We start from the raw sequence: 24,772 nt of genomic DNA, 5'->3' as shown, positions 1-24,772 counted from the left end.
ACAGTTGTTCTAGATATGTTTCATTGCATATGATACAGCGGCACGGCATGGACCGAGTCCGAGAAATAAATTTGATACGGCGGAGTGGTATCGCAGCATGTCGTGGATATGACGACTGGAACCTGGTCGTTGGAATGGGCCTTATCAGAGCACAAATGTTGAGAAACATGTAGAGTGAAGGTCTTACTACCATAGGGATATCGAGATACAGGACTCGACAAGATCTATCTAATGCAGAATGTAAAAACACAAGATATGCAGTGATAACGACTAAGAAAATAACAATGATACACTTTTCAACGCCTCTTCCAAAAGAATGCCAGGATCAAAACATTGTAGGACAGTTTAAGTGCACCAGCGAGAATAAACGCAAGCCAGAACTTATCCAAGCCCGCGAACAAACCTGTGATGTACAAGCCAAGACAACTTCCAATCGTCTTTGTAATATTAACAACACCCATAGCCGAAGTCCTCTCATGATCCAAAACCCCCGCTGAGATGAACGCCTGTCGAGGCGCATTATCAATCTCGCGCGTAACAATTCTAAAGATGAAAATCACAAGAGCGATGTACTTATTCCCAGGCACAGACACCATGAGCAGCGAAATGGAGTTGACCGTGTGACAGAGGACCATGGTTTGCACCTGTCCGATGGCGCGTGACAGCGGTGACGACGCGAGGTTCAGCACGGAGGAGATTATACCGGCGGTGAAGGTCGCGGAGCCCAGCGCGCCCTCGGGCATGTCGTACTCGCGCTTGAAGAAATATGTCATCCATGAGATCTGTGCGAGACCAGAGCCCACAAAGTCGAGGATCAGTGCGAGGGAGAGCTTCCACATGAAGTTGAAAGACGACGGAGTGAAGAGGCGCTTTTCTTGGGCTGTGGCGAGGACCTGGGCTTGTGTTTGGGTAACCGCTCCGTAGCCGGAGCTATTATCATCAAGAAGGGGAGCAGTCTCATCATCAGATGCTTCTTCTTCGGGGGTCAAGATGCCGGATTGGGGTGTTGAGCAGGATTCTTTCTGGAGGGGCATTTGCTCGACTTCGGAGCTGAGGAAGAGTGAGCATAGGAGTTTGAGGAGGCCGATACCGGCGTAGCTGAGGAAGATTATTCGGTGGCAATCTACTTTTTTCATGCCGTTGTCTTCGAGGGCGTTGATGAGCCAGCCTGTTAGGAGATTGCTTGCTGCTGTGCCGAACATGCCTAGCATAGACCACCAAGCAAACATGTCATTGCATGTATGTGCTGTGCTGAGTCGAGCAATCGCTGATTCTTCAATTGCCTTGAAGGGATCAATCTCATTCGCACTACATCGTCAGTCCCCCTCAACATCATGAATAAAGAGGGTACATACCTTGGATTAATAACAGCAACGATACTCGCAAGAAGCAACAGCCAGAAATTCTCAAAGTACGCAAAGGCAACGCCTCCAGCACTCATCAAAAGCGCTCCAACAACCGCTGTTAATCTCACGCCAACACGATCGCCGACCCAAGTGAGGATAAAGCTGATAGCAAGATCGCCCACGAGCGTCAGCGTCATGAATAGCCCGATCTGCGTATCATGGAATCCCAACGCGTTGAGATATAGCGCCAGAACAAGCGTCGTTCCTCCATAGCCGAGGAGGCGGATGAAGCGGAGAAGGATCAGAATCTTTAGGTCTCGGCTTGACCGCCACAGAACATCGGCGCCGATGCTAGAGAGGAAACGACCAGCTACCGCCATGATGATACTGAACAAAAAGGGATATGTACAAATCAAAAACCCTGAGGAGAGGTTGAGATGGTAGTTCTAGTCTTTGCCTCATTTAAACAGAAAGTTTCCGATATCTCTCTTCTCCCCCCCGTCAATTTGACACCGTCGATCTTCTCTCGCACGGCCCATGCATGTTCTAGATCATGCGATCGGACTTAGCTTGGCTTTGTCGTCAGCTCCCAAGCAGAAAAAAAAAAGAAGAAAAAAAAGCGCCCCCTTCTCAAAGGGGACTGCTACGTAGACGAATCATGACCCAGCCCGTGCTGCTGTGCGCGTGCCAGAGACTCCCTTTGGCCAAAACGAGTCATACGTTGCACAGCGTGTGACCAATCAAGTTTAGGTAGGTGTCTGACTTTTTTTCTTGTGTCGTCTACTTGTAGTACGTATTCTGGCTAGGGTATTGAATGTCTGTCTCGCCCGCTGATGCCTTACCGTGGGGGTGTTAACTCACGGCATTGACCAGACCTTCTCCCTCAGGGGTAGAGACAGGCTATTTCCCTCCCGCACACTACGCCAGTCTTCGTATTCTGCAAAGCGCTTCGCCGCATACCCCGCGTAGTCAAAGTCGATAGTTCCGGTCGCTGTCTCAGCCTGGATGAGAGCACAGAGACCCCTGTCCAGCGGTGTATCAGTCATTGTACCACCACACACTTATCCGTCTGTGAGACAAAATGGCGACTTACCAGTAAAACCCAGGAAAGCCCCTGTGATCGTCGACCTGACGCATTAAATGATCTACAGAAGCATCATTGACAGTCGGTACGTCTGTGTTGTGCCCCCGACAGAGTTCGGCGTGGGTCGTGAGATACTCTGTGATAAAGGCGCGTCGGGTCGATGTCTTGGGGAGCAGAGTGTAGTCGCAGTCGAAGCCGGTCCATTCAGCGAAATGATTTGCTAGTTCGAAAGCCCGAGGACAGTATGTGGCGTGTCTTGGGGTCGTTCAGTGTCTCTGTTTCGGGGACATTTGTAGAGCAGGGTATGACTTACTCGTAATCAATGAACCGAACTGATGCGACATCAATGCCATCACCCGACTCTTGTACAATTATGTTTGCGCACAAGAGGTCTCCGTGAGCGAGAACCTGTGCGGGTTAGTAACAGACAAGACAAAAAAATGCAACGACGTACCAAGGGTTCCGACATGTCAGTTGACAACAGGTTATCGGCTAGATACTTGAACTTTTCATGCAAATCATCAATTTCGGCCTTTGATCGGTGAGGATGTTTGGAGATAGCATCTAGCCATTTCTTCGCGGTGGACCAAACGCCTGGTTTGTAGGTCAAGACTTCCTTTGCATCTGCTGTAGGAAGCGTCGCGTGCCACCGAGCCAGCTCTCTCGCAACGCCGCGGAAAATTCTTGTCTCAGACATGTCGCCTTCAGAGCAGACTCGCCCAGAGATGAACTGATACGCATGTCCATTATTGAAGCGAACCAGTGGAGATGAAGAGAGCTGACGTTCAGCCAGGAGCTTGTGCACCCTGAGTTCCTCTGTCGCAATATGTCACGTTAGACACGAATCCAAGACGGAAGTTCCAGACGAGATTAACAGACTCTCGAGGGACAAAGTATTGGGGGAATAGGTACGTACTCTTGCGATCAATGGTGATATCCGTGCCATCTCCGTAGACCTTGATTAGCACCGCATCTGCAGTGGATGCATCGATCGTAACCTTGAAAAGCTGCCAAAGTTGTTTTAGCGCGCAAGCCCGTGTACCTGGGTAGAGGGGAGGTCAGTATGAGGGAATACTCACGCCATTTGTCGTGCCCTGAGTCAAAGCGGAAATACGCATATCGTCGATCTTCCGATTGGGGAACAGGAGCGAAAGAAGCGACAGGGCTGATCCATGAGGATCTGACGTATCAAAGACAACATCCTTGAACGGGATATCCATTCTCCACTCTCGGCAGTTCAAAAAAAATCTAAAGATACTGAGGTAAACAAAAAATATCCAATAAGAGATGAAGGTGAAAAAGGTTGGGAGGAGTAAAGATGGGAAAGGCCTTAAAGTAGCTGTGCCTCTGGGTGCAGCCGCCCGTGCCGCTTTTCCAAGGGCGGACTGTAAGCAGCAAAGATCGACGCTGAGACTGCGGCTGAGATGAGACAGAAGCAAATAGTGTCTTGGCCCGTGTCTCACACTAGATGCAGATCAAGAGATGCTGTAGAATGAGAAGACAGAGAGTGATTGGAGGTTGGTTATAAGACACCGCCTTGTTTCTTGCTGTGGCCCTAGCACATGCGGCCCGCCAGAAAGGATCATTACACTACATACCTGGAAATATTGGTCAGCTACATCGGAGACTAAGGCTTATCGAAACATTTTCGCGTCTATCTATCAATGATTGTCAAGAGCTAGCCAGAGCGATATACGCATCTCTGATATCATCGGGGGTATATAAGGAGAAAGGCACACGACACAATGGATCTTCAAATCATCAACATTTCGGTATTACACCATGGCACCCACAAACAGTCTTCTCTACAAAAACTTTCAAAAACATCCCGCGGCTCTTATTGAGTCGACGGAGGGGATTTATCTCAACACCAGCGATGGGCGCAAGATTCTAGACGCTACGAGTGGAGCGGCTGTTGCGTGTCTGGGCTATGATAACAAGGACGTTCAGAGAGCTGTTGTAGAGCAGCTGGTGAGTGTTCCGTATTGTCATCCTGGTTTCTACAAGACGCAGGCGGCAGAAGGTCTTGCGGATTTTCTTGTTGAGTCCACGAATGGGCTCATGTCCAAGGCTGTTCTTTGCGGATCAGGTAAGCTTATGCAGTGTTTTCGAGTGGATAATGGAGTGCTAACTGATGTTTAGGATCTGAAGCCGTCGAAGTCGCACTCAAGCTTGCGAAAACGCACTTTTCGCATCTCGCTATTCCTCAGACTGAGCGAAGTCACTTCATTGCCCGTGTTGGGGCATGGCACGGCGCTACGCTCGGTGCGCTGACACTGGGCGACTTTAAAGTACGAAAAGACCCGTTTGTACAATTGATCTCGCAGAATTCTTCGCGCGTATCAGCATGCAGTTCGTACAGAGGACAGCGCGACGGTGAAGATGACGAGGCGTACGTTGCACGTCTCGCGCAAGAACTCGATGATGAGTTTTTGAGAATTGGGCCTGATAAGGTCTGCGCTTTTGTGGCTGAGACTGTCGGAGGGAGTGTAAGTCATCTCCTATCTTTATTAGATTTATCTGTTTAACTGATTCGATACAGGCAAGTGGTTGTGCTATGCCGTTGAAGGGATATTTCCCTGCTATGAAGGCCGTTTGCGAGAAGTACAACGCTCTTCTCATTCTTGACGAAGTCATGTGTGGAATGGGTCGTACCGGTACTCTTCACGCTTGGGAGCAGGAAGATGTCGTCCCTGATATCCTTGTCGTCGGAAAGGGTCTTGGGGCTGGATACGCTCCTGTCTCAGCAGTCATGATCAACTCCAAGCTCGTTGAGTCGTTCCAGAAGAGCGGTAAAGGTTTTGCCCACGGTCAGACATACATGGCTCATCCCCAAGCCGCCGCCGCCGCCCTAAAAGTCCAACAGATCATCCGCGATGAAAACATGCTATCGCACGTCCGCTCAATGGGCGCATATCTCGGCTCCAAGCTCAAAGAGCGCTTACTCCCCATGCCATATGTCGGCGACATCCGAGGCCGCGGCCTCTTCTGGGCCGTTGAATTTGTGACCAACAAGAAAACCAAAACCCCCTTCCCCTACGATCTCGGGCTCAACAGCTTGTTGCACTCACGCGGAATGAGCGCTGGGTACGAGATTGCACTGTTCAACGCCAATGGAGGGTATGATGGGTACAGTGGAGATCACTTCTTGATCTGTCCGCCTTTTATAGTGACGAAGGAGGATGTTGATGAGATTGTGGAGAGGACGGCGAGGGTGGTGGAGGATACGTTTGAGGAGTTGGGTAATTCGGCGGTTTGGGAGAAGATTACCCTGCAGATGGAGATTGATGACGTTAAGGTTAAGCCGGTTGGGGCGATGGTTGCTGCGTAGTGAGGGAAAAGTTCATAGATGGGTTGTCATATTTATTTGGTAGACTTTTAATGATTTTGTGTTGATTGTAAAATTCTTGAGGCTGATGTGTTTAATACTAACGTTGGTGGTCATTCTTCATACAGCCGCGGTTGTAACGGTGCGGCTTGCCACCAAGGTTTCCAAACCATAAAATTTCATAAGCCAATCATCAATCCGGTGAAGAGTCTAATCGGCGGACAAAGTCCAGACAATCCGATGGCATCCCAAGCTTGAACGGCTACGCTTCAGATAACAGGAGGACGATTCGCAATATCCGATGAAAATTCACTGCGTCTCTCTCGCGCCAGCAATCTAAACAATAATTCGGCACTGTTGTTTAACAATTCCGGGCGAATGGTTTAGTGGTATAATACTCCCTTAGCAAGTTTCGTCCATCAGATGCTCGCATCTGGGAGTGGTCCAGGGTTCGATTCCCTGTTCGTCCAGCGCAGGTGGTTAGATTCCACCATTATTCCTTTTTTTGATGTATGTAACATCAGTTGTCTTTCTGCGCTATGTATCGTTACGTAGTTTTACAACGAGTGAGCAGTTGAAAGATATTTTTTTTAAACGGCGTGACGTGTGTACTGCTTGAATCGAGCTTGTCTCTTGTCCATTGCGTTTGGTAGCTGCACAAAAGTACGCTCTGAAGCCAGGTCAACTCTTGCCTCTTGAAGGCTGATGGATTGATCAGTGGTGAGAAAGAACTCGAGCCAGCACTTTCTAAAAACACCAGATTTCTTCTCAAACTCGAATTGGAAAGCACGGCACGTCTTACGCGCCTCCAATGGAATACTCGAACTTGCTTTCTCCAGGCACTCTCGCAATGTTTCTCCCTCTATCATCATCTCATCTTCCCCATCATCAATAACGCCCCAGAACAAAACCCAACAAAGCACTTTCTATTCTCTTCACACTTACAAAACATCTTCTACATCGTGGTGATGGACGTACCAACAACTAGCCTCAACGCGTTCAACGTGGGCTTGCATGGGGGCCAACTCCTCGAAAAGATATCTCCTGTTGACTCTAGAAAAAGTGATGGCGTCTTCAAAATTAACTTCCACCGCAACGCTTTCCAGACCGTGGCCTCTCAGAATGGATTCATCTGGGCTGCGGCAGAAATCTACGACAGGAACACTGGACTCAACATTCGGGTGGATAATATCTGGCTTGCTATTCTTGCACAGCTAAAACCCTATATCTACCAAGCCGTTCGCCCTCAGGCAAAACAAGATATCCTGACCTTTACTCGAGCAGAGCTCAATAACCCAGACCTGGTGGCGAAGCGCTTGTCCGATATGGTCGAAGCAAGAATTGGACCTCAAGTCACAAATGTTCTTATGCCCCATTTCAGCACCACCATGCATACGGATTCCGGGGCGGCCGCTCTCATACTACTCGGCACACATTGCAAAGCTCAGCCCCATCGGATATTCATGAAACCTAAGGAGACTTACGATCGCAAGACTATGGTGGTCGTAGGAGATACGGCGGACTGGGAAAAACTGCGTCAAAGCTTCGCGACAATCAGAACCTGGTCCCCGGATTTGGAGGCCATGGTATCCCGTCATTCAAGCTTACTGGACAAAATGCTAGGAGCTGGTTATCAATTCGACCATCCGGTCCCTCAAATTGCAGCTCATCATCTGGACTCTAGACCATAGAGTGAATTCTGGGACGGTATGCTCAAAGTGGACCACGACGGACGGTTGAGTGGTGGTTGGATTCTCGACTTCTTCGATCCGCGCAAAATCAACCAACCGGAAGGGTTCACATTCAATGATGATATGACTTCTGCTGTTACAACGATACCTATTAGGGTCGGCCATAGCCAGGATATCAGGAATTGTACAATCGTTGGAGGTTTACTCGGGCATTCGCGTGAGAGGTCAGGTGTTCTTGACCAAGAGACTCGAGGTGAACTAGGTATTGTTCAGCCGATGTCCGGCTGGCTTGTGTACTTCAACAAAAACCTCTAGACGGCGAGAAAGAAGGGAGTTAAGGAGGTGCAGAAATAGAGAACAGAGTTGATTGAGCATCCAGGGCCTAAGAGTCCCATACAGCTCTCGACTCTAGAGAGGAGATGCAAGCGAGAAAAGAGAACCGCAATCACGTATATAAAAAGCGTTATTGATTCTTGAATTATATACAGAGAATGAGAATTAATTCTGACGCAAGAAGTCCCAGCTGATAAACTGTCTTTGTTCCCTCATACAACGCACCAGCTCCCATGTGTTCCTCAACACATCACTGATTGCCAGGTGAGTTTTCCACCTAGGTCGCTCTTTAGCCCGCTCTATTGAAACCTGAACTGAGCAGTAGTGACATCAGTGAGTACGTTCTCATTGCCATAGAAAATGTTATTGCTCTCGATATGCCAATAAATAGGCGTCGAACCACTCTCAGACGCGCACGACAGAAAGCCCGCGACGACGTCGCATTTGACGAAGTACCGGTACTGATTGTTCGCAATATTTTGATAGGTATCAAACTGAAATGAAAGCTGAGGGCCAAGCGGGATGACGGTTTGGAGGTAGTATTTCGTGCCACCAACGGTCGTGGTGAGGCGACCGGTTGACGGCTCAAGGATGAAGGTTGCGGGGGTGTCTCCTTGATCGCTCAGGAACAGGCCGTTGAGGTAGGTATTTACTACTCTTCCATCGGAGAGGACGGCGACAATGGGGGTTCCTTCGGGGACGGAGGTGGTCGTGGTCGTCGCAGCGGCTGTTGTAGTCGTCGACGGTCTGCAGAGCCCTGCGAGGGCAAAACCGGCCTGGCTTGAAAGCAAGAAAAGAGCGAGAGAATTTACCGAGAAACGCATGGTGAAGACAAGTGAATGTAGTCTGCGAGTAAACGAGCGTGGAGGACTGCAATGCCAAGACTGGGGAACAGATCTTTGTTTTATAGATCTTCAACAAAGGGGCTTGTAATTTCGCAAATCTGCAACCATCGGATGCTAGTGAGAGACTATAAGCGGTTGGTGTGCTGATCTACCGGTACGCTAGCTATAAATGTCATCAAGTTGAGCTATAAGGCTGGAAGATTCAGCTATTGACGCCACGCTCGTGAGTTAGTGGTTGTTATACAAAGTAATTGGACGCTATACGAGATTTTGCGAAGATATCTGAGTTTAACTCTGAGATTCCGTTTAATGCAATTTCATTTAAACAGAGCTAGAGCGAAGTCTCCTCTGTACTCACATATTAAGGATTGCTTTCTTTAAGTTGACTGAAGTAGGAAACGGATAGCTGGAGGAAACCAAGGTCGGCGTTTTCGGATGATCAATTGAAGACGGGACCAAATCGTGCATAATCAATTGAGGCCACGAGAACGTCAAAATTGACGTGATTCACCCTCATGACTTGGTATAGAGGAGTAAGACAAACCTTATTCTCAGACTGTCGCTGGCCATCAAGACATACCCGGCCTTTCTAGATACAAACATACCCTCCCTTAACAGTCGTGCTACCTCCAGTGATACCATAGGCCTTTCCAGCATCCCCGGCGACGAAAGTCCAACTTGTTTGGCCGCCAAGGCCGTTGACGACGGTGTTGCGGAGGTTGTCGATGTGGAAGTCTGCTAGGATAAGGGTTGGGAATAATAAAGTTATTCTCATATAATACTAGGCATTTCTACCTTGATCTCATCTCAGTATTATGCATTCCAATATCCGACTATATTTACTCCAGTATATCCAGCGTCATTCAAGCTATAGAGGCTAATCTTTCCCCATGGCCACTCGACTGGAGCAGGCTCAATGCTCCTCATAGTTTCTAGATAGACCAGGTCTGTGCAGCGCCTATTGCCAGGGCATCATTGGAACCATCCTCAACGACATCATAAGTAGGCTCATCAGTCCAAAACTCATAATCATTTGCCTTGTTGCCAGGCTTGCTGATCTGCCAGGGCATCCACGGCACACCAAGACCATTGAACACATCTATATGCTGACCGACTGTGGTAGACTTACTGCTCCCAGTAGCACCGAACTCCTCAAAGAGCATGAGCTTGTTGGCGCTCTTGGCGTGCTGCAGCGCAACTGGACCCTTGTTCTTGAATTCGTTGACGCCCATGTAGGAGTGGATGGTGACAAGGTCCAAGGCCTTGCAAGCCCAGTTCTCTGCAACATCTGAGTTGGGAAACTCATTGCCACCACCTAGCATCTTGTGTTAGCGATTGAAAGGTGACTCCGGGTGCATAACGACTTACCAGTGGAGATCAGAACCTTACTGCTACCCATAATGCCCCGCATGAAGCCAGCTCGATCGCACCACCACGACGGATGAGGTGGAATATTGTTGTTCAAATGGCCTTGACCTTCGTTCTGGATATTGAACGCGAAGATGTGACTGTTCAGATCTTTCCAGGCTGGACTTCCGCTGATGAGTGTGTTCTTGTGTTCAAGAACGTGACGGATCCGATTCTGAAAATCGGAAATGCAATTCTTGTCCGAGTACCAGAACTCGACGTTGTTGGCACTAGCCGGCTGAGTGTTGCAGTCTACTGCAGGCAGCTTGTACTTTGACACGTAGGCATCGCTTCCCCAGCAGCCGAGCTGGTAGCGATCATGGATGGCGATGGTGAGCTTAATGCCTCTGGCTTGAGCTTCTACCATGAGTTGATCTATGGCTCTGAGCTGGGTATCGTCCCAGACTCCCACGGTTTGGGGCTCAATGTCAGGCATTGCAATTGAGCCAGTATTCTTGAAGTTCTGGCCAGTTGGTGAAATGAAGATTCGTAGGACCTTGAGATGTGCATCCTGGATGGCGTCCAGGACGTCCAATCTATCCTGCCTTCATCCTCTGTGAGTTATATCATCATTGGTACGTGGAAAGAGCTAAATCTTACCGCTTGAAAGCATGGAGGAAGAAGGAGTTTACGCCTGCGAAGCTATTGCCTTGTTGGCGAACAGGGAGCTCAGAGCCATGAGGAGTGGCTACTGCAAGCAGAGCTTGACCCAATGCGAGAAGGCTGAAGCTCTTCATTGATTTCAGGTATGGGGGATAGGTCAGAATGATTCGAGTATTCTGAAGGTGCTGAACTTGAAATCTTGAGGGGCCGTGATGTCATCTTATATAGAAATGCTTAACTATGGCCGCCTCCAGCTCATGAAGGTTGCATTGACCCAAGGTTCAAAGAAACACTGTGAGCTTGGTCCCAGCGTCCAGGTCTACCTGTCACGAGCTTCCGCTTTAGGTGATATCCATGATGCTGAGCCGGAAACACCAAGGAGGACTGGGACAGGGAGTTGTGATATAAGATCCTAAACAAGCATCGGAAGATGTAGATCCTTGCTTTTTCCGTTAATAAATTGATCAGCTTGAGATCGTGACCTTATATTACCGATATAACTATCTACCCCGCATTTTGACTCCTTTCGCAGTGCGCGGGCTGTTAGGGAATAATATGCAATATTGGCTTTGACATGGCCTTGAACGGAATTACAAAATACCATTCTAGCGTGTAACACAATGTCGGAGTTCAAATCTGGGTTGCCTGGACAAGGATCCATCGGCTCTTGGAATCAGCTTGGACGCGAATATAAAAGTCCGGCTTAGCGCTCGAGGGCCACTAGGCTTGTTTCATAGTACTGTACCTGAAAGAGAAACCATATTCCCTGTGATCTCGTTATACACATTAATCCTGAATAAATTCAGAAATGGTTAAAGATAAACTTTAATCATTAGCTTTCACCACGTTGTAGTTTCTGCGTCCTTATACAGTAAGAGTAAGCATAGCTCGTTGTATTCTAATAGCCAGAACTACAAAGATAAGAATCTAAAATACCTGCATCTATCTATAAATTATAAGGTTCACTATGGAAACCAAAGTATTAAGCTCATTAGTAGTGAGAGCTAACATTTAATACATTATCCTAGATCCGCTATTTGCTTCCTTGCTCATAGAAGCCTCATCGCTAATTTTCATCCACTCATGTGCTAATGTTCCTATATAATTGCAGTTCATGGTAGGTATGCTAGACACGTTGATACTATAGCTATTAGGCTCATGATTCAATCTCGCAGATGACCAATCATTGCCCATTATTTAACAGTGAGGCTCTGAGATCCGTCGGGTACTCGCTTTGCGTGGATTCTTCGCTGCAAAAACAGCGCCCAGTTCCTCCAAGGTCCGGCCCTTGGTCTCGACAAAGAAAAAGTAGATAAAGGCGAACTCAAACAGATCCCAAAACACAAAAAACACGTAGCTGTAACAGAAAGTATTGGTTAGGGGTATAGGTTATAGTATGGCTTCGAAGATGTACTTACAACCAGTACCGAATGTTCTTCATAGCAACTGGAGCTGCGAAAGTGTTGACGAACCCTGCGCAACCGGAGGTTATCTGAAATATCATCATGCCGTTGGCTCGCATGTCATCTGTCTGTGTCAGTGATAGATCATGTCAGACCGTAGGACACTCACTAGCTAAAACCTCTGCTGGATAAATGGGCTGCATTGGAGTGAATCCGACTGCAAAGACAACCCCAAAAATAAAGATAAACGCAATGCTTGCTGAGCTTGAAGGTGTGCTGCCAGAGCGCTCATACTCGGCTGCCGTGGCGGCAACAATAGCAAGCGCAATAGACATACTCAGACACGAGCCCATCAGCATCTTGCGTCTTCCAACAACATCGTGGAGACGAGCTTCATCCATCATTGTAAGCGAAAGAAGTTACAGACTTTTTGAATTTTACATACCTCCAATTGTAGCAGCCACCCATCCCGAGAGTGCATAGAATGCATTCAACAAAAGAACCATGTTCGTAGAGGTTATCCCAACATTCTCGACCATCAATGGGAGATAGTAACTCGAAACGTTGTTGCCAGAAAATTGACCAAACCAAGACATGGCAATGACTAGCATAATTCGATAACGGCGATCGCGAGACTTGTAAAGGCTTCGTAGGTCGAAGCAAGCCCATTGGGAACGGCCTTGAACTTCAACGAGTGAATCCTGGATCTCTTGCATTTCAATGGCAACAATTGGGTGCTCTGCGTCGCCATTTGCGTGATGCTTGATAATGAACTCGCGAGCTGCTCTAATCCTTCCTTGAGCAACCTGCCATCTCGGACTCTCGGGCAACATCCAGCTACCTAGGCAGACGAGTCCGGGACAGAGCATCTGCAGCCAGAGGGGAAGACGCCACTTGATGTTGCCGCTCAAATGGTTGTTGGCACCGTACATAGCTAGCACCTAGTAAGCGAGATTGATCAACTTGAGTTAAAGACTGGGGAAACACACTGAATGTTGCAACGATGCTTCCAATATAGTACAAAGTGTTGTATATTCCTGCCACTGTTGCTCGGTGTAGAGGAGGAGCAATCTCGACGAGAAGCATCGGCGCAGCGACGGTGTTGATGGTCGAGAAGAAGCTGAGGAGGAATCTTGCGCCGATAAACGAAGACAAAGTCGGGGCTACTGCAGTGAAGATAGCAGATGCACAGACGAAAAATGAACTGACACCGAGAGTCATCTTTCGGCCTCTCCAGTCGCATATCCAGGTGAACAAGGCGCCCGCCATCTGTCCGATCTGGAATATGGAGAATACCAAGCCTGTCGAGGTCGACCCAGTATCACCCAGCCCGTAGTATTTCTGATACTCTGGGAGGACATTAAGCGAACCCATGAGCGAGCCGTCGTAACCATTCATGGTTGAACACAGGTAGATGAGCGCACAAGCCATGTACAGCTGGAGATGGCCTTTGCCCCACGGGGACGGAGCTCCTACATCATTAAGCGCGGTCGCTATGGCTTCTGGGGTCTGCACTGCTTCTTTCTTTCCGGTTGTAACATCTTGAACATGCTCACTGTGAGACTGATCAAGCTCTTTAGACATGGTTCTTGAGTGGTGGACAAGGTGAACGTTGAGTGATTGAATGTTAAGATAAGACTGTGGATACTACAGGTCGATCTCTCATAGATCCGGAAGATCCATATGTATATACATTGCAACTGTACTTCTTATTTTAACATAAAAGGACCGGCATGCGGGGAAGCCTGGAAGAGGTAGGGATCTCACGACAGTGTGGATCCGCACTAGGACGGGGTTACAGATTTCCGAACTGCCGCGTTAGCTCATGACCCTAAAGAGCAGGAAGATGCCTAGTAGTGGGTTGCATTCTTCAGCATGGCTTGTTGATGGACTGATATAGTCGTCACTTATGTGTGAGAAACAAATGTAACGTGACATATTGACGCAGCTTGTACGCGATTAGGACTATTAACCGATGATCATAAGAGACAAAATGGTGTTGGAGAATCTTTCAACACTCCAATGTCACCCAAAACACACCATGCGTGAGCCTGGTTGCTACCCGCTTTCCTTACTGCCAATTGTCCTTCCGTTGATCTAACCACTGGCTGGCAACTGAAACGTTATAATAAGGGCGAGGGCGTCTGGCTACCTATGGAAAGGATCCCGATTGTTATTCACCTGGACCTATTATAAAATAAGAGGTAATACAATTTCCTACATATGCTCCCTGGTACCCACATTCTCATGGGTGGTTTCTAGGATACTAGACCTATTATTGGCATAAACGAGCTTGATGTCGAACAGGTCGGTGGGTAAGCACTCATGGACATACGAGACCAGTCTCCACGGTTCTACCATCTCAAACAATGCCCAGGCTTACCTGTTGTTAGACGGTCCGGAAATTCTCGCTCACGTGCAATTAGACGGGAAAACCATCTTGAGAGCACCAACAGGTTTCTCAGCCATCGGGTAGACATAACCGCTCTACTTAAGCCACGCGAGAGCAACATTCTTTCGATCAAGTTGGACAGCGCGTTTTTGTGCGGCAGAGCACTTCAAAAGAAGCATCCAGAAGTGAGACTAGAGATATCCCGTACGCACACAAGCAACGTCCGCGTTGATTACCTCTGACGACCTGAGCACCATAACGGGAAAGATAGCACCCGGCATCGAGGGTCTAGTAGATAAAATCATCTATGCTATAGGTTCTGAAAACGAGCACATCTTTCGCGTCTCTCAGTAAGCAGAGAATGACATGAATACATCGGAGGTCAAGCTTGGTTAGTACGTCTATTCCAATCCAGCTTGTCAATGGCTAACAGAACTAGTAAACCTAAACCTTTGGTATGCCACTGGTTACGGTGAGCAGTGGCTTTACGCCGTTGCAGTCCAAGCATTGTACCGGGACACTGCTCTCAACATCTTGGAGACAAAGTCAGGCCGCAGGGGGAGCCAGCTTGTGCAAGAGAAAGGCGATCACGGATATTCGCTGAACTTCTGCATAAACCATATCGATATTTTCTACGCTGTGTCTTGCTGGATCCCAGCTTATAGTCTTCTTCCTAATCTGGATCTAGATGGATATCACGCTTAGCTCCAGATTGTAATTAACAGCAATTAAGTTATAAGAGGCTGGCAACTCTTATATTATTAGCACTTTTAGTTCTTCTATAGTTCTTTTAAAGATATTAATAATCTATTCAAAACAAAAAAAAGAAAAGAAAAGAAAAAAACACTATTATTGTATTTTATAAATAGCTTTAATATTACTCTTCTCTTAGATTTATTAATTATATAAATGGTTTATTTTAAAATATAAAGAATTAATTACCTATAATATCAATCAAGAGTCTTTATTTTATGTACATGTTTATCAGTAGTTTTCATCTTATTATTTAATAGTTCCTTTATATAGTATTCTGCCAAAGAAATAGTGTGAAGATAAGGCTCTTTAAGGTAGCTTCGGACATGCCGTGAGCTAGGACGGAAATCTGTATTTCCTCACTAGTGTCACCTAATGCCGGCTGCCATCACTTTCCATCTTCGGCATAGCTTATACTTGGCGAGACACTACCGAGGTTTCTGTTTCACGCCATGTGGCTGGAGCTTTCTTGATCATTAAACTTTATTTAGAACGATCTATGAGTTGATTCAGTACTTTCTCTTCGTCAAGTGGGACATGCTTATCACCAACTGCTCGAGAGAGTCTGCGAAATTCGGGTCCGAATAGTGGATGCTCCCTCTATGCCAGTAACGCTGTTGTCCTGGACTCTGAAACGGGCCCTTCAGAACAGAACGCCTCCTTGTTACTGTGGGCCACTAAGCCCCGACTTAAACTGTTGCCTAAGCTTGCTGCGCGCGCTGCTCACTCGGTAGCCAGTTTTCAGCCCAAGCCTTATGTTCTAAACTGGTGACAAAAGGTTTCTCCATTGCCTTCTGTCCCTTCGTACCACCCGGAACTCTTCTCCTTAGATTCGGGGTCGAAATTCCAACCATGGAGCTCCCTTTTGTCTCCGAAACCGGTCGACAGCCCCGGGCCACTTCATCATGCGCCGAATGCAGACGTCGTCGTGTCAAATGTGAAGGCCAGACCTTTCCCTGTCGGCAATGCGTCTACTACCTCGTCCCACATCTTTGCCATTATCCGGCAAGGAAAAAGAGGCACAATGTATCTATAAAGTAACGCGAGCATCTGAACAAGTGGGCCTGCTCTGACGCTGAACTAACACAATGCAATACGCAGATCTCACGCCGAACTTACCGATAGTTACGCCAAGGCCCGGAAGGTCATCGAAACATTGTTCCCCTCAAGCTCACTTGATGAACTATCCTCCATGACCCGTCAGCAGCTATTGATACGACTGCAAGCTTCCAACAAGGCACCTCCACCTGCCACTGAGACCGAGTCGCAGGATCATCTGCAAGTTTTAGAACCATCAGTGGAACAAAACTTCACTTGGGACGAAGTATCCGAGACCGAGAGCGAGACGTCGCGCGTGGCAGACGACGTCAACGGACTAGCCTTCTCACGACAATCGCTCAACGCCTCATACTTGGGCATATCCTCGGTTCCTACCATTTTGAAAGTCATCGCACATCTCTCTCCTCATGTCCAGCAACGAGTTCCCAAGGGCCCTGAAGCTTGGCGGAGTCCATCAACCCTGGCTGCTAGTCCGGGCGACATGGCCTGCCTGCAAGTTGATGAGATACCACTTATAAATGCATACTTCAGCCACGTGCATCCTGTCATTCCAATGGTGGACGAAGCCGACTTTCGCCAGAGGTATCTTCAATCCAACATGGAAGAGGATGAAGCTGGTCCGTGGGTGGCTCTAATGAACATGGTGCTCGCCATGGGCTCAATGGCATCAGACTCAATCCATTTCAACGCGCACAACCCTTTTTACAAGCGAGCTCTACCTCATCTAAACATCAACTCTTTTGGTTCCGGCCACCTTTACATGGTCCAAGCATTGGCTCTGTATAGTGGCATGGTTCTTCACTTTCTCAACAAACCGAACATGGCAGTTGCTGTTATGGGAGCGACCCTGCAGATGGCCGTCGCAATGGGCTTGCATAGAGTTCAGGCTTCGCAGTCCTCTACGAATACAGCTTGCCATCCTGCTAATGGCTCAATAGCCACACGAATACGTACTTGGTGGTCTATCCTGTGTCTGGATACGTGGGCTTCGTCCACTTTGGGACGTCCTAGTGAGGGATATTGGGACCCAGCTATAACATTGACTTCGCCCATGTCAGTCCTCCAAGATCTGGTAAGCCACACTGGCCGCTGTTATTTGGATGCCTTTGCTAAGACGCATTGTTGCATCCTAGGATTACGGAACGATATCCCTTGCCGCCAGTGAAAGGTTCTGTAGGATTGCCACACGTGTACAACAGCGACTCACCCAGTTGCCTCTAATCAGCCCAGAAGAAGTTGACGAATTCGACCGCGAACTTATTGGCTGGAAAGACTCGTTACATATGTTCCTGGCTCATCGTGAGCAATGTCCGCCAAGTGTCAATACTGTGCGAGCGATTCTTTGGTGGCGATGGATCACAACTCGGCTCACACTTTACCGTCCAGGCTTATTAATCACAGCGCTGCGTCAGAAGCCATGGGGGCAAGAAACTACCCGTGAAGCGATCGATGCACGAAAATGTATCCAGGTTGCAAAGGAAGGAGTTGACCTGATGACCCTGGATTGGGTTTCGAACCAGTTCCTTTGCTGGAACAGCGCTTGGAACCTCTTTCAGGTCTCATTAGTCCTCGTTCTGGGTCTGATGTCAGACAAACAAGAAGCAGATAAATTAGAGTGCTATGGATCCCTTTGTCAGGCGATTGAGCTATTCGCTCAGATGGAGCCTCTTGACCCTGGTTGCACTCGCAGTCGAAAACTTCTTCAAGGTCTGTTGGGTAACACGGAGGGTGTTGAGGAAAACTCTGCCTCCCCAATACCTGAAGAATTAGATTCTTTTATACTTGACTATTTCGGTACAGATCTAGTTTGGGAAGATATGGATTGGCTAGGATACTTTTAGACTGAGTTGAGTCGGACCATGTTTCTGATATCAATTCAGAGAATGAGGGTATATAGAAAAGGATGTACCATTCTCGAATACCCTCTAGTATGCAGAAGTTTTACTCAGAATCCGTGAGCTCTTTAAAAGAGCTAGAAGGAAGTTTCCAAGATCTAGCATATAAATTAATACAAAACAGGCAAGCGAATAAAGCATAACTTAGTCATCTCGATGTTGCAACAGACTGCAATGTCATGAACAAGCTTAGCCGTATAGTGGATCTTTAAATAAATAAAGAATTTGAACAATCAGATCGGAGCGGCATTTGAGGAGAACGAAGTAATCATGTTGCCGAAGTTCCGACTTGGAGTTCGGCTGCCAGAATCGTGTTAGCTGATGCAGAGGAACATGATGATCATATTTAGCCGTGCTGGCCCGGACCGAGCAAACGAACTTAGTCGAAGCAGTGCTAGCTCAAGCCCGGGTACAGGTATAAGGTTCTTTGCAAAGAGATTCATCCCGATGTAGTTTCTCACGGTGCATAGTCTTACGGATGCATCTTTAGGTTGGATAGATTGAGTGGTGAAAATATTTGCACGACATGGAGATTCAGGCCTCATATTGCCATTCAATATTTACTGCTCTACAGTGTAAACTCTATATACACGAACAAAACACTCTTCAAGAGCTTAGGCCTTGACAGTAGCACCAGTAATGCTAATAGTGTAATCAAGACCCTTGGAAACCTCAGCACTCAAATTAAAGCCATCGTACAGGATAGGCTTAGCAGGAGCATTGGCAACAACAACACTAACATCGTCACCAGCCTGAACAGGAACTGTACCAGCACCATCCGTAAGCGTAACGTAAGAAGACTCGCCGCCCTTGCGGTAGATAGCAACAGTAGCGACGAACTCGGCGTCGGCAGAAACCTTGACCTCGAGTGAAGTACCGGTGACTTCGAGAGGAATGATGTTGGCACCCATGTAACGGGGCTGGCGGTCAGCTTTGGGCTTGTAGGAGCCGCTTCCGGCAGCTTCCATGTTGGCGAAGGGTATATCAGCGCGTTGCTGGAAGAAAACTTCTTGAGCGGTAGGATGGCTAATGTCAACGTAGGCCATGCGAGCCCAGTATCGACCGACGATATCACCAACAGTAGCGTTCTGCGAAACGCGAGCAAGAGTGTGAAGAGGAGTCTCGTTGCTATCCTTCTCGTACTGCAACTGAAGTTGTCGAATGGTATCTTGACCCAGACCAGCAAAGTCATCAGGGTTGTAGGTCAAGTAAGCCAGGAAAGGCCAAGCCTGGTAGTAATTCCCAGTATCGACGGATCCATCAACAATGACCTGGTGAGAGTCACCAAGAACCTTCTTAAGCTCGATTTCGGTGGGTGACGTCTCCTGGTTATGGTTCTTTCGCGCAGGTGCGCAGATGTCGGAGGTCTTGTATGTATCAGCGACCCAGTTGGCGAGAGTCTCCCACCAAGCACCAGTTCGGCCCTGGTTAACCCAAGCTTTCTGATGATAATGCATTCCATGACCGTACTCATGAACAGTAACACCTGGAACGGCAAGGTACTGATCAACAACCTCCAGGTACGCCATGCCCGTTGCTTGATCACTATGCATCACACCCGCCGCACTGTCCAAGTCACCAACAGTGTAGACATTAGTCTTGTACTTAGGTCCAGAATCAGTCTCATCGTTGAACGAAAGACCAGGGGATCGCCATTTTAGCGTTCCGACGAAGCACTCGTATGCTGCTTCGAGCATGTCGATTGCTTGGGCGGTTGCATCGGCGGAACCGGCGTAGATGCGGAAGTGCGCTGAGTCCTTGAAGTTGGAGCCGCCAGGGCCGATGTTGGGGTTCGCGGTGTATGTTTCTGCTGCCGCCGGGGCATCAGCTGTTTGGGTCACGGCCTGGGGAAGGGCGTGAGCTCCAACGGCGAGGAGGGTTACAGTCGCAGACTTGAAGAGACCCATTGTAACGAGTGAAGAAAACGAAAGTGATAAAGAGAAACGAATGAAAGGAACGAGGATAGCTGAAGTAACGGGATGATTATCTGGGCCATTATCTTGTTTTTATGCTTGGTTCATGCTTAACTGGGACGTGCGAGGCGAAGTTCCTCCATTGGTGGACTTTTGATATTTCGGTTCATAGCGGTTTCAATATGGAGTTTCAGAACAGGGGATTCACTATGTTTAATTGTCTACACGAGAGAATTCGTTCAGGATCATCGACGTGCCAAGAGAAACGGGGGCTGTTTAATTGCCAAGTGGCATTGGTGTTGTTTCATCTCGGGGTATTTCACACCGAAGGTTCCGTCAAGCTTCTAGAGCCAAACTGCTAACAGTTTGAACGGTATCCCGAACTTTATATACGACGGAAGTAATAGTATAGGTTTAGCTTAAAATAGCTCTGGATTTTGAGCTTGTTTGAGCTGCATTGTTGATCTGGTGACAAGGCACTATCATCGCGTCATAGCCGATGATTACCCGCCGCATCACGCAATGACCCACGGGTCATCCGGTCATGACTGAATCTCATTACGCATCGACTCATCCTTGTTTCAACATCTTCAATACAACCCTCTTGTATAACCCGAACTCATAATGTCTTCAGAACGCGCTGAAGACGCGAGTCAACAGCCTCTTCTGGCTGAGCATCGTCAAGCAGATCACGATGCAGCCGCGTCGCGGGGTACTTTTACGCGTAACCTCGGCGCCATCGAAGCATTCGGAATAGTCGTCAGTATCGTCATCGGAAGTGGTGTGTTCACTTCTCCTGGCTCGATTGATACGAATGTTCCGTCACCGGGCTTGGCGCTGGTTATTTGGTTGATTGGAGGTGTTTTGGCTTGGACTGGTGCTACGACGTTTGCTGAGCTCGGGACTGCTATTCCTGGCGAGGGTAAGATTCATCCTGGTTGTTTTCGTGGAGGTTATCTGACGAGATACAGGTGGTGTTCAACCATATCTTCAGCATATATACGGTGATATCTGGGGCTTCCTCGCAGCATGGACATGGATCGTCACCGTCATGCCAGCAACGCTAGCAATCCTCTCCATCGTCTTCGTCGAAAGCGCCTACTCAGCCGCAGGCGTCATAAACGAAGACCACCGCATATCGCACAAGCTCCTCTCCATTCTGGTACTCATTGTAATGAGCGTCGCAAACTCTATCAGCACAAAAGCAAGCACTCGGCTTAACGGCTTCTTCGTGGTTCTCAAGTTTGTGAGTATCCTTGTTGTGGTCATGGCTGCGTTGGCTGTTGTTGGCGTTCATGCTACGCATCCTGATAAGGAAGTTGGGGGAGGTGATTGGTTTAAGAAGAATTGGTTTGAGTATAGAGATACGTATAATCCGAATGGGCCGGACACAGATTGGAGCAAGTTGAGTCAGTGGGAGATCTTTGGACATTATTCTGCTGCGCTTTATGCAGCTCTTTGGGCTTACTCTGGTTGGGACAAGGTGAGTTCCTGATCCTTTACTACATGGTCTTGCGCTGACGTGACCAGGCTATCTATGTTTCTGCTGAGCTTTCACAACCCGCTAAGCAACTTCCCCTCGCTATCAACACTTCGATTCCTACAGCGATTATCTGCTTCCTTGCTGCCAACGCTGGATACTACGTTCTTCTACCGTGGAATGTGGTTAGCACTACCGATAGCGTGGCAGTTACTGCTCTCACGCGTCTCTTAGGTAGAGGCTTCGGTATCGTTACGGCTGTTCTCATCTGTTTGGTCGTTGCAGGTTCTTTACTTGGCAACTCATTCGTCGCCAGCCGTATGTGCGTCGCGGCAGCAAGAAAGGCTTGGATCCCCAGTCTCTTCACCGTCGTGGGCCGAATTGGCGTCAAGCCTGATGCCGAAGAAACCGAGGAATCTGAAGATGAGTCTACAAAAGAAGCTGGAGACGCACCCATCAACGCCGTCATTCTTTCAGTTGTCCTTGCGTCTTTCTACATCCTCTTTGGGAGCTTCCGAGCTCTTTTGACCTTGAACGGTCTGGGAGAGTACTCTTTCTTCTTCCTCACGGTTCTCGGTGCCATCATCCTACGATATCGCGAACCTGATCTGGAACGACCTTACAAGACCTTTTCAATCAACCCAGTAGTGTTTGTGCTGGTCAGCGGATTTGTCGTTGCCCGAGGCGCCATCTTTGCACCTGTTCAGGCAATTGTCATCCTTGTCATCTGGGCTCTGGGGATTTCCTTTTACAAGGCGCGACAGTATCTCGCCACGAGGTAGAGTCGATCATAAGTAACGCGTGGGAAGGGATTCCGATTTGTGAGGCAACAGCTAGGACTGCCTCTGTCATAATGTGCTGATAGAATGGGCTTTGGCGACATGAGATGCGCTTAGAATTTATGGGTTATACTCACCAAATGATAGCTAATTCTTGATACGAATAATAATTCAACGATTACTGACCGTTACATCTAATGGTCTCCGCTAGTGGAGATTGTGCGGTTATTAATGCCGAGTATGGTGGTCCTCGCCGCACGCAATGCTTGTGGAGATGGCATCATCGTAACTAGTATCTGCTAAACCACAGAACCGATTAGATCAAGCACCGGGATTGGATGCGAATACACAATCTCATCGGAAGCATGTAACCTATCGTTATTTGTAAGAAAGAGAAATGCTATACCCCACGGACTTAACGTTGATGTGCTTGTTAGATATCTGACGACTTGACCAGGATGCGACCCAGCTTCTTGGTAGAGGCCTTGTCATGCAAGGCATATAAGGGACCAGTATAAATTGAACCTCCCCCGACACCCAGCCGTGATGGGCGTGGCAATACTGATTTAGTATTAGAATAAACATGTCCGACTTACCTGCGAGGAAGTGGTACCATTGGTACTCACCAACCGACACGCCTGAAGAAAAGAAGCTCATCCTGAAGCTTGACCTTCTACTGGTCCCTTATGCATTTGTTCTCTACTGGGTCAAATATGTCGACCAGACCAATATCAGTGCGTTCAGCCTTCTACTCCCAGTGGCCTTTCACTAATCCCGGCAGATAATGCCTACGTCTCTGGTATGGCAGATGATCTCGGTTTTCGCGGCAACGAGTTAGTCCAGTTCCAGACGATATTCGTCGTTGGAAACGTCGTCGGTCTGTTGCCGTTCATTTATCTCTTCCCTCGTGTTCCGATGCATATTCTAGTTCCCAGTCTTGATCTCGGTATGTCACCTACTATGGCGTGTTCTACTATGCGCTGACCATGATACCAGGATGGGGCATCTTTACACTTCTTCAGTACCGCGCAACGAGCTACGCAGAGATCATGGCCTATCGTTTCCTGGTATCCATTTTTGAAGCATCGTACTTCCCTGGCGTTCACTTCGTCCTAGGGAGCTGGTACAGATCAGATGAGATTGGTAGAAGAGGCGGTTTGTTCTATATTGGCCTGACTCTTGGGACGATGACTGCGGGTCTTCTCCAGGGTGCTGCGACACAGTATCTCGATGGCCATAATGGTCTTGCTGGGTGGCGGTGGAACTTCATTATCAACGCAATCATCACGCTTCCGCTGGCTTTTGTTGGATACTTCCTCTGGCCTGGGACACCTGATAAGCCCAATAGATTGGTCATGAAGAAGTCCGAGATCGCCCTCGCAAAAGAGCGCTTGGAGCGCAATGGGTCCAAAGTTCGAAGTACACCCTTTTCGTGGATTTTGCTCCGCCGCATCTTTACGAGTTGGCAGTTCTACATCCTGGTATTCTGGGACATTCTGTTCTTCAACACCAGTGCCAACACAGCTGCTTTCCTTCTTTGGATCAAGAGCTTGGATCGTTACAATACTACCAAGGTGAATCAACTAGGATCTATCAGTCCAGCTTTGGGCATCTTTTTCGTCCTGTTCATCAACTTCAGCGCCGATTTATGGATCGGAAGACCTGCGGCTATCACGTTAGCTTCTGCGATTAACTTCACTGGCCTTGTCATTCTAGCAGTCTGGAACGTCCCCGAAGCGGCAAAGTGGTATGCTTACAGCGTCGGCTATTCCGCTGTTGCAGTTTCATCTGTGCTTTACGGCTGGGCGAATACCATTCTTCGACATAACAACGAGGAGCGGGCGTTGACGCTTATTCTTATGACGGCTATAGCTACGTCAACTCAAGCTTGGATACCACTCCTTGTGTATCCTACTGTCGAGGCACCTCGCTTCCCGAAGGGTTACGTTTACTCGGCCGTCATGGTTGTTCTTCTCGTGGCTATGACTCAGGTCATTCGTATTGTTTATGGTAGTCATGGGTAAGTTTGGATGAAAAACGTCTACGGGAATGAACTAACCATTCTACAGGGAAAAGGTACGCGCCCGACGGGGTAGTTTCAGTGACGAGAGTGAGGATGGTGAAATCCAGGCACCTCATGGACTGAGCATTGACAAAGATGCTGGCAAGCATATACAACCTTCTACGGTGGCTGTTTAGAGACGATGCTCAAGATCGGTAGGTATGAACAAGGCAGCAGCAGCAGAGAGTGCAATATCTGGGAGAGCTACAAGAGAAACAATTGCGTATATGTTATGAAACGGAGAGTTGTTGGAACTAGAATCTCTTCAAGGTACATTAAATTTGCTGCTACTAAGATTATTCATGCTAAATTGGCATCCAAGTATACCATAACAACAATACTATTCTGACACGTTAAAATTAAATCAACGAACTTTGCAAACCACTCCTTCTGCTCAAA

At 48.0% G+C, this 24,772-nt stretch overlaps 11 protein-coding genes and 1 non-coding gene across 12 annotated transcripts; 6 read left to right on the top strand and 6 right to left on the bottom strand.

The window, feature by feature from the left end:
* Window positions 1-167: 167 nt before the first annotated feature.
* Window positions 168-1,916, bottom strand: FOBCDRAFT_317546 (major facilitator superfamily domain-containing protein). Its single transcript, XM_059611999.1, has 2 exons — window positions 1,356-1,916; window positions 168-1,308 (listed from the first exon to the last, which is right to left on the bottom strand). The coding sequence occupies exons 1-2, from the start codon at window positions 1,724-1,726 to the stop codon at window positions 297-299; spliced, it is 1,383 nt and encodes a 460-aa protein (XP_059466994.1). The 5' UTR covers window positions 1,727-1,916; the 3' UTR covers window positions 168-296.
* A 175-nt stretch (window positions 1,917-2,091) lies between these two features.
* Window positions 2,092-3,704, bottom strand: FOBCDRAFT_219365 (kinase-like domain-containing protein). The gene is made up of 6 exons (XM_031177593.3): window positions 3,510-3,704; window positions 3,347-3,437; window positions 2,885-3,246; window positions 2,744-2,838; window positions 2,440-2,685; window positions 2,092-2,369 (listed from the first exon to the last, which is right to left on the bottom strand). Exons 1-6 carry the CDS (start codon window positions 3,648-3,650, stop codon window positions 2,204-2,206), a joined length of 1,101 nt encoding a protein of 366 aa, XP_031048726.3. The 5' UTR covers window positions 3,651-3,704; the 3' UTR covers window positions 2,092-2,203.
* A 692-nt stretch (window positions 3,705-4,396) lies between these two features.
* On the top strand, window positions 4,397-5,822 carry FOBCDRAFT_157819 (pyridoxal phosphate-dependent transferase). The gene is made up of 4 exons (XM_059608384.1): window positions 4,397-4,519; window positions 4,573-4,721; window positions 4,758-4,919; window positions 4,973-5,822. The coding sequence occupies exons 1-4, from the start codon at window positions 4,492-4,494 to the stop codon at window positions 5,759-5,761; spliced, it is 1,128 nt and encodes a 375-aa protein (XP_059464525.1). The 5' UTR covers window positions 4,397-4,491; the 3' UTR covers window positions 5,762-5,822.
* A 308-nt stretch (window positions 5,823-6,130) lies between these two features.
* Window positions 6,131-6,228, top strand: FOBCDRAFT_t75. The gene has a single exon. It is a non-coding gene; the product is annotated as a tRNA-Ala (tRNA).
* On the top strand, window positions 6,182-7,449 carry FOBCDRAFT_238253 (uncharacterized protein; the record flags this gene model as incomplete). Its single annotated transcript, XM_031177591.3, has 2 exons — window positions 6,182-6,219; window positions 6,546-7,449. The coding sequence occupies 2 exons, from the start codon at window positions 6,182-6,184 to the stop codon at window positions 7,447-7,449; spliced, it is 942 nt and encodes a 313-aa protein (XP_031048724.3).
* Window positions 7,450-8,081: 632 nt separating this feature from the next.
* On the bottom strand, window positions 8,082-8,606 carry FOBCDRAFT_258940 (uncharacterized protein; the record flags this gene model as incomplete). Its single annotated transcript, XM_031177590.1, has 1 exon — window positions 8,082-8,606. One exon carries the CDS (start codon window positions 8,604-8,606, stop codon window positions 8,082-8,084), a length of 525 nt encoding a protein of 174 aa, XP_031048723.1.
* Window positions 8,607-9,559: 953 nt separating this feature from the next.
* FOBCDRAFT_238252 (glycoside hydrolase superfamily) lies at window positions 9,560-10,771 on the bottom strand (the record flags this gene model as incomplete). Its single annotated transcript, XM_059610188.1, has 4 exons — window positions 9,560-9,726; window positions 9,757-9,942; window positions 9,996-10,579; window positions 10,635-10,771. 4 exons carry the CDS (start codon window positions 10,769-10,771, stop codon window positions 9,560-9,562), a joined length of 1,074 nt encoding a protein of 357 aa, XP_059464524.1.
* Window positions 10,772-11,648: 877 nt separating this feature from the next.
* FOBCDRAFT_238251 (general substrate transporter) lies at window positions 11,649-13,624 on the bottom strand (the record flags this gene model as incomplete). Its single annotated transcript, XM_031177588.3, has 6 exons — window positions 11,649-11,734; window positions 11,867-11,994; window positions 12,056-12,164; window positions 12,210-12,431; window positions 12,486-12,974; window positions 13,030-13,624. The coding sequence occupies 6 exons, from the start codon at window positions 13,622-13,624 to the stop codon at window positions 11,649-11,651; spliced, it is 1,629 nt and encodes a 542-aa protein (XP_031048721.3).
* Window positions 13,625-14,798: 1,174 nt separating this feature from the next.
* FOBCDRAFT_317542 (fungal-specific transcription factor domain-containing protein) lies at window positions 14,799-18,153 on the top strand (the record flags this gene model as incomplete). The annotated part of the gene is made up of 4 exons (XM_059611998.1): window positions 14,799-14,823; window positions 14,872-14,977; window positions 16,287-17,316; window positions 17,378-18,153. The coding sequence occupies 4 exons, from the start codon at window positions 14,799-14,801 to the stop codon at window positions 18,083-18,085; spliced, it is 1,869 nt and encodes a 622-aa protein (XP_059464523.1). The 3' UTR covers window positions 18,086-18,153.
* Window positions 18,154-18,672: 519 nt separating this feature from the next.
* On the bottom strand, window positions 18,673-20,186 carry FOBCDRAFT_157815 (uncharacterized protein). Its single transcript, XM_031177574.3, has one exon. The coding sequence runs from the start codon at window positions 20,044-20,046 to the stop codon at window positions 18,754-18,756; it is 1,293 nt and encodes a 430-aa protein (XP_031048707.2). The 5' UTR covers window positions 20,047-20,186; the 3' UTR covers window positions 18,673-18,753.
* A 449-nt stretch (window positions 20,187-20,635) lies between these two features.
* Window positions 20,636-22,502, top strand: FOBCDRAFT_157813 (amino acid/polyamine transporter I). The gene is made up of 3 exons (XM_031177573.3): window positions 20,636-20,974; window positions 21,024-21,535; window positions 21,583-22,502. The coding sequence occupies exons 1-3, from the start codon at window positions 20,677-20,679 to the stop codon at window positions 22,312-22,314; spliced, it is 1,542 nt and encodes a 513-aa protein (XP_031048706.2). The 5' UTR covers window positions 20,636-20,676; the 3' UTR covers window positions 22,315-22,502.
* A 392-nt stretch (window positions 22,503-22,894) lies between these two features.
* Window positions 22,895-24,622, top strand: FOBCDRAFT_179442 (major facilitator superfamily domain-containing protein; the record flags this gene model as incomplete). The annotated part of the gene is made up of 4 exons (XM_031177572.3): window positions 22,895-23,045; window positions 23,093-23,257; window positions 23,308-24,331; window positions 24,381-24,622. The coding sequence occupies 4 exons, from the start codon at window positions 22,895-22,897 to the stop codon at window positions 24,508-24,510; spliced, it is 1,470 nt and encodes a 489-aa protein (XP_031048705.2). The 3' UTR covers window positions 24,511-24,622.
* Between the last annotated feature and the right edge of the window lie 150 nt (window positions 24,623-24,772).

This window comes from Fusarium oxysporum, chromosome III, assembly GCF_013085055.1.
Source record: "Fusarium oxysporum Fo47 chromosome III, complete sequence".
NCBI lineage: Eukaryota > Fungi > Ascomycota > Sordariomycetes > Hypocreales > Nectriaceae > Fusarium > Fusarium oxysporum.
This window is presented reverse-complemented; position numbering and strand designations above follow the sequence as displayed.